Source organism: Belonocnema kinseyi, chromosome 9, assembly GCF_010883055.1.
Source record: "Belonocnema kinseyi isolate 2016_QV_RU_SX_M_011 chromosome 9, B_treatae_v1, whole genome shotgun sequence".
NCBI classification, from domain to species: Eukaryota; Metazoa; Arthropoda; class Insecta; order Hymenoptera; family Cynipidae; genus Belonocnema; species Belonocnema kinseyi.
The window spans coordinates 33,341,378-33,362,245 of NC_046665.1; the positions used below are offsets into that span (position 1 = coordinate 33,341,378).

A 20,868-nucleotide genomic window follows, 5' to 3' on the forward strand; every position below is an offset into this window, starting at 1 on the left:
TAAACCTACATGAGTGAAGTCAGAAGAAAGTAAGATATCTTTGAATAAATGTCTTACTATAAACTGTAAACATTAATGAAACTATATAAACTCTTAAACAATCGTAAATCACAGCCTACTGGCAGCCTTTTTATACTTACTGGAACGGGTTAATCGGATCTTACGCCTTTTTCATTGAGATCACGCATTCTATATACTTGTGGTTCTAATAATTTCAATGTTCTTTGTCTTATTTAATTAGCATCAGTTGTAGCTAAACAGTTTACAGAACGTCATTAAATATGAAAGTTTTAGAGTTTACAAATTACAATAAAAAACATGTACATTGTGTATTAATTTTTTTACAACTATATCTTTGGCATTTCTCTTCACAACCAAATTCATCTCATCTTGCATGGATTCGCGATCAAGTGTGGCATTTTTGAAATCCTCTTCTGCTGATTTGTATTCGCCCTCTAATTTCTTGATTTTGTTTTCTTGTTATGAATTTCCTTTATCCTGATATGATCCTGATGTCCAATGTTTGGTTTTGATATGTAAAATGATATTTTATATTTTAAATTTAGGTTTTTGTCTAAAAACATAGGAAAAAGAGGACATTTTTCCGAAATAGAGGAAATAGAGGACCAGCTGTGATCCCTGTATATGACATTTTTCGACATGCCGTACATTTTTTATAGAACATATGGGTCTCTGGGGAAAATAACTTTCTCTCCGAAAAAAGCTACTTTAGAGTGATTTTTTTTTGTACGGTATTGAGATAGTTTGTCTATACTTTAAACAATCATCAATAAAAAGTAAATGCCGTATCCCTATGGAAGTTAACATTTATATAAAAGTATTTTTGTTCAGAATTGACTGTCATATTTTATTAACTACATTGTTTATTTTAATTTTGCTCATTTAACATCGACTTTACCATTTAGGCTCTAATTTTACATGTTTATATTTTAATGGAATTCTAATTCTAAAGTGTTACCGACCATAATGGATACCACAAACGTTATCGACATGTTAATCAGCTCTAAAAACTGGTCAACATTAAAATGTACAGCATCTTTTTTTCTTTATTTATTTAACTTTATTACATTTAAAATAGCAATAATATTTAAAAATATTCCTCCTCTTCTTAATCTAGAAGCATTTAACTAATCTTAAAATATAAGAAATTTAATTTTTTCTTTTATTAATATTTTTATTTGGTATCATTTATGATAAACGGCTATAAGGTACAACAAGAATATTTACTAACAGTACGTCAAAAAATAATTTGCCGTACATGAATTAATGACCTTACAGTCACAATAATTAGATAGATCTTTAAATTCAGTTAATTATATATTTATACTTACATGAACCATAATTTTTAGACGGCATAATGATAAAACATACTTTTGAGTGTTGCATAATATTTTGAAAAAGATGTCGTACATTTTACAATGATATTATACCCATATTGGTCCAAGTAAATGATTACAACCCACGGTTTCTAATCGCTGTCCCTGCAAATACGTACAGCGTTGCTGAATGACAAAACTGTATAAGTATACAAAGCGAATTACACAAATGCCGTACAGTAATAAATTACACGTATTGCTTAAAAAATTTTCGCTGAATTAAAAAATTTTCTTAACCTCCGATACCACTACTTTCGTACGACACTAGGTTTTTTCTCATTTTTTTAAAGGATCTATCACTTGGAAGAAAGCCGTACAAAACTGATATACCGTAATTTACCACTTACACGTGTAAAATTCAATTTTCGTCTGTGCTCATCTGTACCGCTCAAAACAGACGGCATAGTGCTTAAAGTTATTTTTTGATATAGGAGCATCCTTCTAAGCATGAGTCTTGCTAGGCCATTTAACCACCTAATTTGTTACCGAGGGCTTGTAGTCTACTACATTTAGTGGCAGAGTGGCGATTATGCGCAGTCTTCAATTCATTGTGAATTTTTGTGTATTGCGTAACATGTCATTTTATAATTTTTTTTCGCGAAAAGAATGAACTGGACGAAAAAATTGTATTGAATAAAAAGTGCTTAGAATCATTCAAGGAAGTTTAACATCACGCTGTTTCACAAAAACCGCCTTTTTGGAAAAACTGAGAGGGGAAAAAGGTTCAAAACCAATGTTTTGAAAATGTCAGAATAACAATAATTGATTTTTAAAAAATATACATATAATATACAATATATATACAATAAAAAATAAATAATAAAAATATAAAAATATACAATATATATTACAAGTTAAGTTGCAGATTCTAAAGGAGCACCCTCGAAAACCCCCTATATAGGATTTCCGTCTAAAATAACTTTCTTTTTCCTAGAGAATTGTGTACTTGAAAATGTGTGCACAAAAATGTGCATTTTCGCATTAATGGTTTAATTGGAATGCTTAAATTCGAGTAAAGGGTGCTAATATCTTTATTACATAACTGAATTCTAATACCGGGCTATTGAATTTGCGACTGGTAAAATAGCATGACGACTTCACCGTAAACTTGATTTACCGAGATAAAACCTGGAAATGACCGGGAATTTACTTCTGATCGTCGTAAAATTTAAATGATCATTACTTTAATAATTTTGGTCAATTTAGAAAAGTGATTTCTACTTTATCTAGTCGAAAAAATTTCAAATTATCTCAGTTTATTCTTATTAAATCATTGTTTTGTATTAAATTTCTATTTATTTGAAAAATTAAATTAGCAGTTTGAAAATGTTTGTAATTGGTAAAAAGTCGCTTTTTTGTAAAAAAAAAACTAATCTTTATGGTTGAAAATTCATCTTTTTTGTATAAAATTCAACTATTTTAGTTAAAGATTCATTATTTTAGATGAAAATTTATCAGTTTGTTTGAAAACTAATTCCTACAACTAAAAATTTGAACCTCCATTTTTGGTACAAATTTGAACCTTTCTTGATCAAAATCCAACAATTTTGATGAAAATTTGTCTTTTTTGATTGAAAATTCAATTATTTCGTTGAAAATCCTCATGTATTGTTAAAAAAGAACTTTTTAAAGAAAAATATCTTTTTCGTCGTAAGTTAATCATCTTGTTTAAAAATCCTTCTTTTTGTTTCAAAATTCAAGTATTACAGGTGAATATTTATATTTTTTGTTGAAAATTCATCTTTTAGGTTAGAAATAAAATTACTTAGTTGAAAGTTAAACTCTTTTGTCGAAAATTAATTTCTTTGGATGAAAAGGAATTATTTTGCCGAAAATTTAACTAATTCTTGAGAACTTGTTTCTTTAGTTGAAATTTGCTGTTGTTTTTTAAACTGAAAATGTTACTTCCCTGCTGATGAAAACGCACTGAAAAAGAAAACGCACTGGTCAGTGTGAACTCAGTGATGTTTCTTTAGCACTACCTGTACAGCTAGTTTTCTATACCTGGGTTCCCTTTCAAGTGTCCGTTTAAATTTTTAAAAGGCTATTTTCACCCAATAAATCTAGTCTGTGAGGTCTTTGAAAAGGTGTGTTAGTAGTGTATACTATAGTGTTAGTGAAAATCGGTGTGCCTATGCCAATACGACTAGGCTACAATTTGTAAAATTTTGAAATTATCTACGAGAAGGCTTGAAATTCAGAATCTACGGGTTTCGATTATTTCAGATATCTAACTTTTTCTTTTGGATGTTTAAAATTGAAGTGAATATAACGTATCGCGTAAATGGAATGAGATACGCTAAAACAGACAACATTTTTGAATTCAACTTCAAAGTAGTATATTGGTATATAAGTTATAATTATAAATATGCATAATGAGAAAATCATCATTTAAACAAAAGTGTTAATAATTTGAAGAAAATTCTAAAACGGGAGACGGTTTGGTTGCGACCAGGTACTGTAAATAACTCTGCCCGACCGGTACGTGAAGAATACAATAGGAACATTATATGACCGTCCCATCACTTCTCAGTGCGTTTTAGTTGCTGAAAATCGGCACAAACAGCCACTGAAAAACGCACTGGCGGCTCAGTGCCGTTCGCCAGTGGATTTTCAGTGCATTTCATCGGCAGCGTTATTCCAGTCGAATTTTCTACAATTTTATATGAGAATTCATCTCTTTAATTTAACATTTACTTTTGACTAAAAATTTATGTATTAAAATTTTGGTATAAAAATTATGCCATCCTAACCTAAAACTTGAAAAATTCTTAAATTTGCCTTTCTTTTAAATGCGAATTTTGTATTATGTAACTAGTTTTATTTTTATTCGCCAAAAAAGTTAATTCCAATTAATATCAAATTTAATATAAAAATAATCACATTTAATTACTTTTAAGAGAAAAAAAAGAAAAAAATCATTTACACCGCGACACTGCCACACAAAAAATTCCTTTCATCCGAACTGAATAACTTTTGTGGGTCAAAAATACTTAATTTTTAATTAGCGTACACATATCTTGAAAGTACCTATAAGTACCTATAAGTACCTACATTTACTAACTCAATACCTCAGGAGCGCGTTTTTATTTGTTTTGTAATGCAAAAATTAACATTTTTATCTTAATTCGCAGCCGAGCCCGCTCCAATTTTCCCGTAGGCTTTGAAGCCTTAGATAACATGATTGATAATTTTAACAAGAATATTAAAAATTGATTTGATCACTTGGTTAACACTTTACTGTAACTAAAGTCACGGCAAATGTGTCACGAACTGTAGTAAATTTCACATTTGGAACACTTCGACTCGAGAACGACACTGTTTTCGCTTAGTTTGCATCGTTCGTAGCACCTCTTATGGAAAAGGGTTGAAATACAAGTTTTAAAATGGTATTATTTCTAATTAAAAGCGTTTTAAATTGTAGAATTTCAGATTATACTCTGAGAATTGAACAAGTTTATCAAAAAATATTTGAAATTTTATCATATATAATTCAAACCTTACAAAAAGAAACAATTTTATTTTTAAATGAAAAATCTAAAATTTTAATTATTTAAGAATATGATAAAATTTTGAAAATATTATAAGTTCGAAACGTTTAAATTGAAATAATTTCTGAATAGAATTTTGAAAAGTCGATCATTCAAAATTCAAAAGAACTAAAACTGTATTACACTGGAACCGCGTTCATCTCCGCTCTCCCTCATACCCTCTCACGCTTATATCCCTGCCATAAATCTCATTTATATCCGCTTGGTATCCACAATTTTGCAGTACCATGTGACAAACAAGCCAATCAGCGCGCAGCACAGCAATTCCCCCTCCGCTGAGGAGCATTGGTGGGATCCCCTCCCAGGAGTATATAAGTGCACGTTTACGATCTCGGATGGTGGATATAAACGCGGTTCTGGTGTATTTCTAATTAAAAGCGTTCCAAACTGAAAAATTGCAGATTAGAATAGTAAAAAGTGTAACATTTTATTAGAAAGGAATTGAAATTGTATCATTTCTAATTTAAAGCGTTAGAATTGAACATTTTTTTAAAATGGAAGAATCTCAAATTGGAATAATCTAAGATTAAAATTTCGAGAATAGGACAAGTTCAAAACGTTAAAAATGAAATATTTTTAGATTACCAAGTTTAAAATTCGATCATTTAACATTCAAAATAACTAAAATTATTTCCAGAAAGCAAAAGAGAAGCATTAAGCAACATAATAAATTTGCAAAGCTTATAAATTACAATCTTATGAACAGGTGTAAAAAAAGTATATGTACAAAAGTCGAACGAATCAAATAAACCGATCTAACGGAATCACGCATCGAATGTCGATGTTTCGACATTCGAACTGAGGATCAATCGAATGTCTTTAATTCAATGAATTTTAAATGCAATGCTTTCAGCTGCGTTTACATTGAATTATACAAATTATTTTTGTATAAAATTAAAATTTCTTGAAATATTTTACTTATTATTCACAATGTTACATAAAAATATAAAAAATTAGACTCATATCATACTTATACCGTTTGTATTATGAATTGAAACATTTAAATCTCTGAGCTTTTAATATTTTTTTTAAACTTTTCTTCAGCACTTTTTTGTGAATAAGAAATAAATTTCTTGCTCTGATAACTGTTTTATGGTAGACAGAAGTAAAACGAATCAAAATGATAAAATCTCTCTTTGACTTGGGATTTAAATTCACAAGAAAAAAAATTACTGTGAAAATGATCAATATTTTTTCGCATGCGATATAAAAAAATGAATTAAATATGGATTGTGTTTTAAAAAAACATTGAACTTTGATTTTTTCAAATTTATAAAATAATGATTAAATTCATTAAGGCTATTTTTTATAATATCTTTTGAAGGGAATACTTTTGATGTATGTAAAAATGCAATAAAAGTACAGCGTAAACGAAATTCTTCTCGCTATTAACCGAAAATTACGCATTATTACTCGATTATTACGCGAGAAGTGAAAACCTCCTCGCCTTCACACAATATTTTACTGGCTCTTTTTATCCATCGATATTTTTCGTCAAAGTAGGGAATAAACTTACGGCCTCTGGAATATCACATCGAAAAACGTGACACTGGAAAATGGCAGACTCCAATGTGTCACCATGAGACCACGTGAAAGCGAAACACGCAGCACACGGTCCACTACATTCTCCTCTTGCGTAGAAAAGAATTCTATGCACCTCGAATTGAGCCATTGGCTGAGAACCTGCATCGTAGAGACTAGAAAGAAAATTAAAGTTAAAGCTTTCTAAAGAACATAAATAATCAATGTGTCCTATGTTTTAAATTCCAACCCCAACAATAGCTAATTGCTAAAGGCTAAACGTTTTTTTTTTTTCCTGATATGTGCTTTTCATACGAAGAAAATTCCTGCAGCGGACTAACATGATTATAAAATCGAAGTCAGTATCCAGTTATATGATAATCATGCGAGGATCTCGTGATTTTTCAGATTATAAAAATTGGTACCATTGACTGAAATCAGTCCTATCCGACTCACTTAAAGCGAAATCTGTAATTATGTGCCTCCCTGTGGCGTTACTGTGCATTCTATAAAAAACAGGTTTATTTGAAATAATGATGTTTTTAATGTCAAAAAGTCTAATTCTTTTTGCGACATAGGTTAAAATGTATTAAAAATATCTAATTAGTAATATAAGATTTCACTCAACTAATGCAAAATCGCAAAATTAGTTTTATTACGTGTTTTATTCAGAATTTTAGTGAAACTCTCCATGTGAACTAATGTTAAAACATTTAGAATGCGCTGCAGCATTCTTATCGGAAAAGATCCCTGGTGATATGCACATACTTAATAAATATATTTATATCACCAGGGAATCGGACAGAGCTGAATGAAGCCCAATGTATCAACTTTACGGACTAATGTTTGAGATAACCTCAAAATAATAAAATAAATCTTAAGCATTGGATAAAAACTCACTTTCAACACACGACATACATTTCTTCGACTACCACTCTAAACATATTGAATTTAATACTATTCTTTTCGACAGTTTACAGTTATCATCGACATATGCAGAAATGTCATAGATTGAAGCTGTCGGGTCACGGTGTCACCTGGGCACCGACTACATTGAAAACCAAGAAAATTTACAAAGTTAAAACTATATCTGCATATTTCCGAATTGTATAATTATGTACAGGCTGACCCCCAAACACTGAAGTCAAAGTAGAAACTTTTGGTCATCTTTCGGTTTGCCACAATTTTTCCAGGTTCAATCATTTATGTGAAACTTCAAAGCTGAGAACTCTTTTTTCTTAAAATATTAAAAACTTAGAGGCAAATTAATAATTGAAGTATTCAAAATGGAGCTTTTTTGAATTCAAAACATTTAGAATTCATAACTTTAAGCATAAAAGATCACAAATTCAAAATTAAGCAGTTGGACGCAATAACTGCACACTTGCGTTTTTCGAAGTCACTTACTTTTTATTTGTTTTGTACATAATTTCATAAACAATAAAAGACAAAAGATTCAAGAGGCATAAGATAGTAATACCTACCTTGTGATTTACCCTCGGTGTAAATTGAGGGCCTGTTTCAAAGTATGGGTTATAACTCTTTGGGGTCTCTCCACTCTGAGAACCACAAAGTGAAACCCCGATTCTTTGATCCGGGCCCTTAATTGAAAGGCGTGAAGGTATAACCATGTAAGTGTCCTTTTCACGTAATAATTTAACAAACACAAGGCAGAATTACTTTAACTATAAGGCTTATTTAACGCTAAATTTCATAAGCTTTCGAATGGGGGTTTACAAATATTTTCGTCCATTTTCTGAACGATGCGGTCGCCTTTAAAAGTTAACGCTAATTTTTAATAAATCACCCGGTTGGAGATGCAATACTATCCGTCAGTAGTGTAGAGGTAAAAAAAAGTAAGCGTTAGATAGCCCTTTACTAAGTCGTCCAATTAGCAGTAGATAATTTTAGCTAGAAAACACCCACGTTTCACCAAGAACAACAACGGAAAAAATGAGTTTCCGTGGTTTCGGGAAAAACCGGAACCACTGAAAAAAAATTATTCATTATTAATCATTACTTTTTAGTAATAATTAAGTAAATAAATTATATGGAATTTTCAATTATGTAAACAAATAAGTTTAATCAAAAGATTCGAACCTCACAGCAGTGAAGTCGTTAAGTAGCAACACGCTACCTACATGCCACAGCTGCTCGGTGAGCGGCATCATTTGATTGAAAATGTAACCATGAAACCCAGACCGAATCCAAATGACAAACAAAAGTGTTATGTATTAGAGAAAAATAATAATACAGTACCCTCCCACTTATTGCACTACCACTCATCGCGACTTCCCCTACTCGCTTTGATTCCAATACCAACTTTTCACAAAATATTGACATTCAATGTAACCTGATAGAAAGAGATATTTCGGGTTCCAATCGTGTAAAAAAACTACGAATTTTGCCGACGTTTCGTGAATATTGCAGTTCACTTCTTCAAAAGCCAAATACCTATATTACCGACCTCAATTTATCAGTTCACTGCATATTTTTTTGAACCTAAGAACTTTTTTTGTAAATAAAATGTCGAGCTGAAACTTTGGAAAATGTATTAGAATACAATAAAGTACGTTTAGCTACTTCATTTGGGTAGCAACTTTATTGAAAATTATTTCATCTTTTTCTGAACCTCGAATTTTTTGAACATTCGAACTTTTTGTATACATAAAATATCGGTCTCAAACTTTGAGAAATGCAACAGCCGAAAGAAAACTATCTTAATGTACAAACTTTAATAATACAAGATGCAAAAAAATATTTCAACTAAATCTTATCCGGCAAACAACAAAGGACTCACAACGTAGGACGAGCCAGCTTTTAGAGCCTCGCCTAGTGGCCGCGAGATTTCGCATTTTCGTCTGCTGATGCCGATGGAATTGATAACAGAGTTGTTTGTTGTGCCAAAGATATTATAAACGTAGATGCGGTACGGGGTGTCAAAGTAGGGGAACTGTATATATAGGACATCACATTTTCTACTCTATCGATTGAATTAGAAGAAGAGAGTGACTGGATCTACTGGTCTACTGGATGCACACACCTGTGTAAGTTCTTCAACGTCTGTTAGAATAGGGTAGGAGAGGATTTGATAGATCGACTGATGCTCATGATAGATTGATAGATTCTGGTCTATCAGACGCATTAAGTCGATTGATCAAAAAAATTTTGAGCTCTGTGACCCAATGTCACAGAGTTCAAAAATAGCTTCCTGCCTTGCAGGAAGTAGCAGTGCCACCGAAGTGGCGTTAACCAAGATGGATACAGAAGATAACTTCTCCATCTTCTCGTCGAAAAGTAAGAAGCGAAAGCTCGCCAAATCACTCGATAATGCTTCGGACAGCGCCAATCATGGCCGATCGTCAGCCAACTCAATCCGAGGTAGCAGTAGGACGTCGAGAACGGCAATCGTTCGTAGGGATCCGTCAGATTTAAAAGCAGCCCCTAACTTTAAAACACTAATCTAAACAAAAGTAAAGCGCCGAGAAAAATAACCCCAATAAACGTTCTTGTAGATGAGACTAAGGGATCGTCCATATATTACGTAAGACATTTTTCTTTTGTTTATATCGCTGTGTCCTTTTCAACTTGATAAAAATATTATTTTCGTCTTTAGTCAAACAACAGAAAAACGTCTTACGTAATATATGAACAATCCCTAACCACCCCCACACAGTTCTACAAAAAATATTAAAAGATTCTACCAAATTTAAACCAATAGTATACAATCTAGGGTCAGATATATATTCTATTCGAGTTTCCTATCTCGAAGAATATAGAAAAATTATCACTAGCCTAGAGCATCAAAGCTTTCAATATTACTTATATAAAAACATTGAATCTCCACCCATGAAAATAGTGATTAGAAATATCCCCATCACGTTCCCGGGAGACTCAGTTCTCTCCGAAGTAAAAGAGGAAGGGTTTAAAATCACGTAGGTTGCTCGAATGAGGAACCGGCAAACTAAAAAAGCCTTATCAATGCTTCTAGTAACATTGCCGAATACCCCTCAAGCAAAAGAGCTTCTCAATCTGAAGTCTCTTGCTTTTATAAAAATAAAGATCGAGCCCTACGTAAAACCTAAGGAAACCTCCCAGTGTTTTAAGTGCCAAAGGTTCCACCATGTCTCTGACAAGTGTCACGCTACTCCACGCTGTGTGAAGTGCGGTGGCACGCATCAGAGCTCTACATGCAAAAAGTTCTGCTTTTAAAAAAGCTTCCAGGAAACCCATAATTAATAAATCGAAATATAATAATACGCGTAAAGAAGCGGTACCTATTAAACCACCTGTTCAGACCGCCCAAAAAGATAATTATACACGTGAATACACCACACAAGTCAGTACTCAGCCACAGAAAAAATTAATGCTTTACAGCACTGTAGTCGTTTCTACTTACGAAGCACATACGATAAAACCTCAAACTATACAACCACCCAAAACTCCGAAAATTACTAGCACTCGCGCTAATACACCTATCGGCAAGAAAATTCCAGACCAACAAAATAATATTACGCCAACTATTATCCCCACTAAAAATACTCACTCTCAGGATATCAAAGTACACCTTGTAAATCTACATCCTTACCCACTGATATTATGAGGGGAGGAAATTAACATTACCGAATCTATAAATTCAACCGCCGAGATTATAAGTAATATACTTTCATTTGCTATTGAAAATGGACATATTCAATAACAATACCCTAAAAATCATTTTTTGGAATGCTCAGGGTATTCTTAAATGGGGGGGGGGCGTTTTGAATTATTATTTTTGCCTTTTTTTTTTAATTTGACTTTCTGAATGGAGAACCTTTCAAGAATATTGTGTGAAAATTTGAGATGAATCGAAGCAAAACTAACGAGGATACAGCGGTTTTAGCAACCGCCCCTCATACACGACTCTGCGCAGGAAAACATGGCTCAGAGCAGAAAAACAGACAAAAGAAGGCAGGATTCGTCGTAGGCAGGAGCAAAAAGATGCTTTAGATATCATGGATCAGAGCAACATTCTTTATGGACCTGGAATCGATGATTCAGTATGAGGTAAGTCGATAAAACTCGCGTATGGACGTTTTATTCCAAATTGTTTAGTAGCGTTTTTCCCACAACTCACGTTTCCAAAGTCGGTGCCCCCCTCCCCCCTAACTTCAAAACTACCGCACCGATCCTTTTCAAATTTTGAGCACTATCTCTGCACATAATTTACGAGGTGACGCTTGAAAATTTTTTTTTTCAAATTTTTTAATATTTTTTATTTTACCATAACAAATTACCCGATTTTTTTCGCAAAAAACGCGTTTTTCACTTCAAAGTGTTCCCAAAAAGTGAAAAATTGAAATTTCAAAAAACCCTACCAGCGTTACCTGGGGAAAGCAATTATCTAACGAAAGAACCTTCATTTTTTGATTTAAGATGATGCAGCACCGAGTTATCAGGGGCACCGCAATTCTACTTTTCTCCGAGACGCTTCCGAATAATTGCTGCCATTGCCGCATTTTAAAATATTTTTACATTAAAATTTCACAAAATATTCTTCGAATGCTCTTCTTTAATATACCATTGGTTTTAATCAATAGATTTTAACTGTGTCGTAAAAAAAATTCGCAAAAATGTGCCTTTTTTGCACGAATTAACGCCACCCCCCTTAAAAAAAAAACACGAACTAGCCACATACCTCCATACAAATAAAATCACCATTTGCTTGCTCAGCGAAACTTTACTTCGCAAATCCTGAAACATAAATCTAGTCCGTGGCTACAAATTATACCGAAATAACTCTAATAGAGGTACCGCGATCCTAATCCAAGAAAACATTGACCACCACGAACTAATAATTACTGAGCTTAAAGTCTTTGAAGCTACAGCAATACAAATAAAAATTCACGGGAAACCATATGCCATCGTCTCGCTCTACCAGACTCCCTCCCGTGAATTTACAAAAAATGACCCGCAACACATTACTGAATGTGAAAAAATGGTTTCAGACTTCCTCTCAATCCCAAGCACGGATAATTTCAAGAAAATAACCTATACGGAATTAACATAACACATTATAAATACTAAAAATAGGAATGCACCCGGTCCTAATTCAATTACAAATTTAGCCCTCAAAAAGATTCCTGTCTCGTGCCTAACTCTCCTTGCACTTATCGTCAATGCCTCTATTCAACTAAGCTACATTCCTCAAACTTGGAAAATGGATCATATTCTAGCTTTTCAGAAAAAAGGTAAGGATCCATATCAACCAACCAGCTACAAGCCAATTAGTCTATTAAATACTATGAGCAAAATCTTTGAGAAAATAATACTTACTCGCGTAAACTACCACCTCGAGGAAAACAGCATCCTTAAATCACGACATTACGGTTTTAGAAAAGGTCACTCTACCCAGCACATGATGCTTAAACTCACCGAAACCATTAGTTTAAATTTCAATCGATGAAAGCAAACTGGAGCTGTTTTCGTCGATGTAGAAATAGCTTTTGATAGTGTCTGGCATGTAGGACTGCTCAGAAAATTAATAAATTACAATTTCTCAAGAGCACTTATCCTCTTTATAAACTCTTATCTTTCTAACAAAAAATTCTCAGTAAAAATAGGACAGACACTTGCAAAAGAGAAACCCATCCGAGTGAGTGTGCCCCAAGGCAGCATCTTAGGTCCGGTATTCTTTATTATCTACGTGAACGACATCCATGAGGTCCCTGAAATTACAATTGGATTATATGCAGACGACACCGCACTATTCACTTCCTCTTGGTTAGTTCCGAAAATCTTAAAATTACTTAACCAAGCTCTTGAAATCATTAAGTCATGGGCTAAGCTTTGGAGAATAAAAATTATTGTAGCAAAGTCAGAATCAATTCTTTTGCAGTCAGAAAGCCTTTTAAAATAGATCCATTAAAAATGTTTAACACATATAATAAACGTCACTCTTAAATCAAGTCATGTCAAATTTCTCTCAGATTGTGTAACAATGTCCAAACAGTTAACGCACAATAACTTCTTCCAGTGCGTTCTCATGAGAGGGGGCGATGGTTGTGGCCCCCTCAACCCCCGCCTTTAAGTTTTTTCTGCTCTATCGAGGTGCTGCCCTCACCGTACTACAAAGTCTAATTCTTGTTTTCTCATTCTTCATAAATTATTACGGTAAAGCAGCAGAAAGATTTTTTGAGGTTAGAAAAGTTTGACATGTATCACTCAATTTTTTCAGATCTAAACCTTGAGCCAGGTTTTCGGTACATAGTCTTTTTTTTAATTATAAAAACAAGTGCTCTCGAAAAATAAAATTTTTTATTAAAAAAAAACTATTATAGAAAGAAATTTCGAAATAAACAAGGGCGGAACAACTTTTTCTTTCACAAATATTTTTTTTTAATAATCAAATATTTATACCAAAGAAACAACTTTTTTTAATGTTTATAGTTTCTAAACATTATTGCTTCAATTTAAAATAACAATAATTAAAACAAAATATATTTCTGGATAAGGTATTTTGGTTGAAAATGTACATAGTATTTTTTAAATTACAAAAGTTCTTCCGAAAAATCGAAATGATAATAAATTTTTTTTTTAATTAAAAGGAAACTATGAGATAAATAAATGCTAATTTGAATCCTGTAAAGTTTGTTTGGAAAATGTTATTAGGCTCAAAGAAAATTCAGGGAGAATTTTTTTTTCGTTTGAGACACGTATTTTTTAATATTAATTTGTCTATACAATTTTTGTATAATTATTTCAATTTTAAATTCAAACAATAATTTTTAACCCTTTAAATATTAAGAAAAATTTATTTGATAAAAATATTTTATTATCGCCTTTTTAACAAATAAATAATATTAAGAAACAATTTTATCTGTGGAATTTTATTATTTGGGAATATTCAAATTCGGTAATATTATAAACTGTTCGGGAATTTTATTAGTCTTCGAATTTTATTAATCGGGATAGAGAAAGTTTGACTGAGTTGAGAATTTTATCTTTCGGGATATTTCTGCCTTCCCTATAGACGTACAAAAAATTTGCTCTAATTATAATTTCGGCGCTCGATCTTGTCGATTTTTTCCTACAGTATTAATAAAAAAAATTGTATGAAAATTTTTGAAATCACAGAGTTAAAGATAATCTCAAATAAAACTTTAAAAATTCGCTGTACATCCAATTTTTATTCTTGGGTCTCAGCGATTTTTTCCCAATGCATTTCAGTCACTGACAAACGGGGGTGATTTTCTCTCAGAAAATAAGTTATTAAAATTCGAAAAAATTAGGTAGGCTTTTTGACATCTAGGTATGTAAAGAAGGTAAACTTCCAAAAATTTAAAAACTAATTTAAAAACTATTTATACTCTTTTAGGATACCATACAATTTACACAACACTAATTGTAAAATTTTCAAATTTGTAGGCCTTCAGTTTAAGAACTTAAATTTTAACGTTAAAATTTGCTTCATTTTCAGAATATAGGCTTATTGTTTGAATTTTCCGAATTTTCGTTATAAGTTATAGGTTAGGTCGAAAATAACATTCTAGTATTCGAAATTGTTACAACGCGAAAAAGTTTAAATTAAGAATTAACAAATGCGAAAATACACCATTTTCCATGCTCATTTGCAAGCCACTTTCTTACTTAGCCGCTTCTTTTGAAAGTCGATCCTCTGCTTTCAGTTTTCTTTTTGAAATATACCTTGAATTCAACGCATTCTAAATTCAATGTTTTCAGCTGCTTTTAGATCGAAGTACACAAAGGTTTTTTGTTTTAAATATAAATTAATTAAAACATTTTATTTATTTTTCACCATTGTAATTTATCACTTCTAAAATTGTAGCTCAAACATGAAAAAGTAGACTAATTTCAAATTTATAGAGGTCCTATCATATATATTCAACTATTGAAACCTCTGAACTTTTTTAAAGTTGTTAAAACTCGTCTGAAAACTTTTTTTAAACAATTTTGGTTGTCATTTCTTAATAACAGAATAAGGGCTATTTAGTCTCCGGAACAGCAATGCCAAAAATATTTAAATCCTTAATAGTTGAGACATTTTAAATTTGTAGTCTTCCCGGAAATAAGCGTTGAATAGAGAAAAATTAATATTTTCAGATTTCAGCGTAAAAGTGAAGATTATTCTATTTTTTTAAATACGCGATTTTTCCATCTGTATAAAATGTCATTACGGTAAAACGACCATTACTGGAATAACGTGAAAAGTAAGTCCAATACTGTAACAATAATAAATATCGTTGAGTATCTTTTTGTATTCCAGCCTAAATTATAACACTAAAAATATTCTATTATTTTTGAAGTTCTTTTAAATTTGTTACCACTATTTCTGTCCCGACAAGTTATACAATTAGTAAAAAATAATCAAAAATATTCCTCAAAATGTGTGAATGAACTGCTACAAAATTGGCCTTTTTTATTTCCAAACTTTCCGCATAACTTTTACAGCATTGTATTATTGAAATTTCCTACACTAAAAGAAAATTAATGTTTTTGCACATTTTTAATACGTTTGAGAATAAAATTCATAACTTTATTAGCGATTTTATTCAATAACTTCTTAATATTTTAATTCCCATATTTGGACAAATTTTTGGTGAAGTTGCCTAAACCGGGATGAGCTGTCGCTGACTGTCTCAGTTTCGGACACTTGAACGTGAGTTGCGAAATTAATTAATTTAAATTAAAAATTAATTTAATTAAATGTCTCAGTATTATTTTAGTGATATATTAAATGTATTGTTTATGAGATACAACCTTGCCGTTTAATTGATTATTTATTCTAAAAAAGTTGTTCAAAGTAGTTTATTGAAACCTCCAATTATAACCTCAAAGTTTCCCAACTGTTTAGGTAAGTAATGTAATATAGTATCTAATAAATTTCATTCTTCAACAAAGATTAGTAAGTATGCATGAAAATTCAATATCATAGATTTATATCCAATATTAATAAGATTAATATTATCAATTTACTTTGTAAGATAAATTAAGTAAAATAACTTTTCTGTTGAAAATTTAAATTTAAAAATTAAAAATATAACTGTTTTGAAGAAAGCTCATGTTTTTTACTTGAAAACGTATCTTTTTAATGATAAATTTCATCTTTCTTGAGCAAAAATGCAAGTTTGGTTGAAAATTAATCTGTTTAGGTTGAGGCTTCAGCAGTTTGATTGGAAATTCGTTTTTTTTTTTAATTAATTCGTCTGCTTTCTATATGTAATTAAAATCTATGTTGGTTATAATATGAACTATTATATTTTTTTATCAGAATTTAACTTTTCTGATTAACCTAATACTTCAATTGTCTAACAAATTCTGTAATTTTTAAATAAAGAAGTCTGATTTTCTACCAAACAAGATTAATGCTTATCAAAAAATATAATAGCTGATATTTCAAACGAAAAAAGTTTTAATTATAAATTAAACATGAATCAAAACAGATTTTTCAGTCAATACAATTTTCAACCAAATAATAAAATTTGTTACAAAAAAATAATTTAAATGGTTTGAATTCATTTTTCAATTTATACATTAACTCGAATTAAGATGAATTCTAATTCAAAATTTACTACCAAACAGTTTAATTTGCAAGTAAATCGATAATATTAGTCTATAATATTAAATTTTAATGAATAATTACTAATTTTATTAAAAAATTAAAGTAATGAGTTATTATTAAATTAATTACCTAAACAGTTGGCAAAATTTAAGGTTAGAATTAGAGGTTACAATAAACTACTTTAAACAACTTTTTTAGAATAAATAATTAAACGGTAATCGCATTCCATTCTTGCTTTTCCAAGTATTTTGTAATTAATTCTAACTAAATTGTGCCATTTTATTTTGATAAACCCGATTAGACTTTCCTTGTCCCAGCATTGGCTTCTTTGGTGTCCCACTTAAGGATATGCCCCAAAATTCGTGTCCCACTAATGGGCGATCTGACTAGTTTTAAAAATATCAATTTATATTTATTTACTATAAAATTACTAATATATTTTTTGTTCTAATCGATTAAATAATGTCTTAGCCACTTATTATAACGGTTTTTGTACCAAAAATTCCATTTCCCCATTTTAAAATGATGTTTATGTGGGTTAGCTTTTCCTAACTGTCCCAATAATGGTCAGTTTACCTTATAAGAATAGGTACTGACAGATACACCCCACCTTGTATTCCCCAAAAGTGTTCATATTTTGAGATTATTTAATTCTTTCTAATAAGTTCAAAAAATATGTGTAATAAATTGTTTTAACTCCTTCATGTGGAACAGAAGTTTTGAAATTTTAATTTTAACCAATTCAAGTCTGCCTCTCTAGAGTTAAAATTATTTTAATTCACACATTTAAATAGATTTCTGTAATGCATTTTTTAACACTATGAAATAAATTATTAAAATGTGAATAAATATAAATTCGAACATTTTTCGAATTTATAAGCTATACACACATATAATAATGAAAAAAAGGTTAAATAAATGCTTCCGTTAAATTTTATTAAGTCGATTTAGAGGAATAGGATTTGCACTTTTTCTGTTCCCGTTGGAAGATTTTTAGACGGAGAAAAAATCGCTTATTCATAGGAATACAAATTCTTAATTTTTCTGAATTCAACGCTTATTACCGGGTTTTGGATTGGAAAGTAGGACTATTAAAAATGAGGGGTGTTTTTTTGATAATTTGTCATCCCCACAAATTATTTTTTTTTGTGAGAAAATAACGCCTGACTTTTGTAAAAATTAAGAAATATATATTAAAGGTTCGCTCAAGGTCATTTTTCTTCAAAAAGCTTATTCCCGAATATATTCACTCTTATTGTTTTTTTTTTTTTTCATTCTGTCACTCAGGGATTGTGTTTTTTATACAAAATATTGAAATCTGTTTTTTTTTTTCAAGTTTATAAAATTATAATTAAAGATCACTCAGGGTAATTTTCTGTGCAAAATATTGATTTATAAAGAATATTTGTCAAACAATAGAACGCATTTGTTCGCCCAAGATGCAAACGTAAGTTGTACTATAGTAAAAACAACTGGACAAATTTAGACGAAAGCCAAATTTCGTAAAGAAAACAAACCTTTGTAAACCTATAAATACTAATTTTATTCCCCGAAAGATTAAAAAAAAAATCTCTTCGAACCACTTTTATTGCAACAATTTTATTGAAGAAACATATTTGTTATAAAAATAAAAATAGTACAATTTTTACATACAATTCTTGAAATAAAAAATCTATGTGTCAAAGCACAATCTAATCTGACTATTCTTTCGAAAGTTATCCGATACACAGACAACCAGAACAAAAACAACAACGACAACGACGACGCCGGAAAGACAGCCACCGACGTAAAAACATGTTTTTCTGACTCAAGGGGCCTCAAAACGTAGACATTTGATGAAATCCGCCAAAGTCATTTTTCTCAAAAATCTAATGCCTTCTCATTTTGGATGAGAATGTAAAAAATTATGAACAAGATTGGTAGAAAATGTTTCAAGGAATAAAATGATTGTCCCGTAAGTTAGAACCGAAAAATTACTATTTCAAAAAAATGAAAGTTGTTCTAAATATTGAGCTAGACTCGCGACCGGAAAAAATCGGGAAATGAAAGTAAATTTGAAAATTGAACTGCAGTTCGAGTATCAAAAATTTAACAGTGTTTGATTGTACAAGAGGATTCTGGATCTGTTCAAAATGATATAATTTACATATTTTGACGTTCAAATTTGAACTGATTTAATTCGAAAGCCTTAGTAGTGACACAAGTGTCACAATTTCAGAGTAATAAATTTAAACTTTGAATGTTACAATCATAATTTTTTTATTGGTATTTCGAAGGCGTATTTCATTTGGATTCTTACAGAACAGTTAAATAATCATTAATTTAGAAAAGAAAAATCAAATAAGCTGGAGGTTTCTGAATGCATGAAATAAAAGAAAAAAATTTGGAGCTTCTCAAGAATTTTGAAATATTAAATTTTTTTTAGAGATTTCTCAAAGAGAATGTTACAAAATTAGAAAAAAATCTGGAATCTCTGGAGACAATTTTTGTGCAGGATTTTACAAAAATGTTAGGAAAAATGGGATTCAGTTTAAAGAATATTTTAAAATTCCGAGAAATATACAAAATCAATTAAAAAACACGTGCATTTTTAAAGAAAAAATGTTCTGATTAAATTTGATTCGTACCGATATAATAACATTTTTGAAACAAACTTTGCAGGATTCAATTCAACAGCGATTTATATCAAAAATTTTTTTATCAATAAAAAATTCGATTTTTCAGAACTTTTTTGTATTTTTTAAAAATACTATGCACATTTTCAAACAAAATTTTTCATCCGGAAATATATATTTGATTATTGTATTTTCAATAAATAAATAATATTTTATGAAAAATTTTTTGAATTGTTTAAATTCAGGAATTTTCTAGTTTGGATATTTTATAATTCAGCAATTTTCTTTCGGGATTGTTCAAAATTGGTAATATCTTATGGTCCGAAATGTTATTTTTCTTGAATTTTTCAATTCGATTTTTATACAGGGTTGGTCATATTCGATGATAAGATTTGGCAACACTGTAACTTTCGACAGAGATGACAGATCGAGTAATGACGTCGCGCGTTTGAAGCATCAGTCTAAGGAGATTTTTGCCATGGAGCAGTACACTCCACGCGAACGCTCTCAGATTGTTAAAATTTACATTCAACAAAACAAGTCAATTCTGAAAACTCAACGTGCATGGAGAAAAATAAATAAAGTGAAAACTACGCCTTCTGCGACTACATTGTATAGTTTGTATGAAAGATTTTCATCAGGTGAGGCACTTAATAATCCCAAGCGTCCAAATAAAAAGCGGCCAAGACGATCGGATGAAAATATTACACTCGTACGGGTCAGTATTTGAACACTCCATGCACGTTGAGTTTTCACAAATTGACTTGTTTTGTTTAGTGTAAATTTCAACAATCTGAGAGCGTTCGCGTGGAGTGTACTGCTCAATGGCAAAAATCTCCTAAGACTGATGCTTCAAACGCGCTACGTCATTGCTCGATCTGTCATATCTGTCAAAAGTTACAGAGTTGCCAAATCTTTTCGTCGAATATGGCCAACCCTGTATTTCGGGACTTTTATAATTTCGGGAATTTTATTATTTAGTTATTTTTCAATTCACGAATTTTACAGTGTCGGGAATTTTATTTTTTGGGATTTTTCAGTCGCTATTTCCAAAGAATAAAATTGCTTTCACTGTAAAAATTCCAAAATTGTAACATTGTCGAAATATAAAAGTCCCGAATTGGAAAATTGTGGGTCCGGATGCAATAAGGGCACATAAAATTTTTTCGTGCGAAAACGAAGTCCCCTGGAGGCTTTAGAAAAAATTTTCGAATTTTAATTTT

The 20,868-nt window shown here is 30.8% G+C and overlaps 1 protein-coding gene across 3 annotated transcripts in view; it reads right to left on the minus strand.

Moving 5' to 3' along the window:
- LOC117179735 (rab GTPase-activating protein 1-like) overlaps positions 1-20,868 on the minus strand; it is a 112,884-nt gene that overhangs the window by 80,739 nt on the left and 11,277 nt on the right. For all 3 annotated transcript variants that reach the window (XM_033371792.1, XM_033371790.1, XM_033371791.1), the window contains one exon: positions 6,465-6,645. In XM_033371792.1, the coding sequence (XP_033227683.1) occupies positions 6,465-6,645 (181 nt within the window). The remainder of the gene's footprint in view (positions 1-6,464; positions 6,646-20,868) is intronic.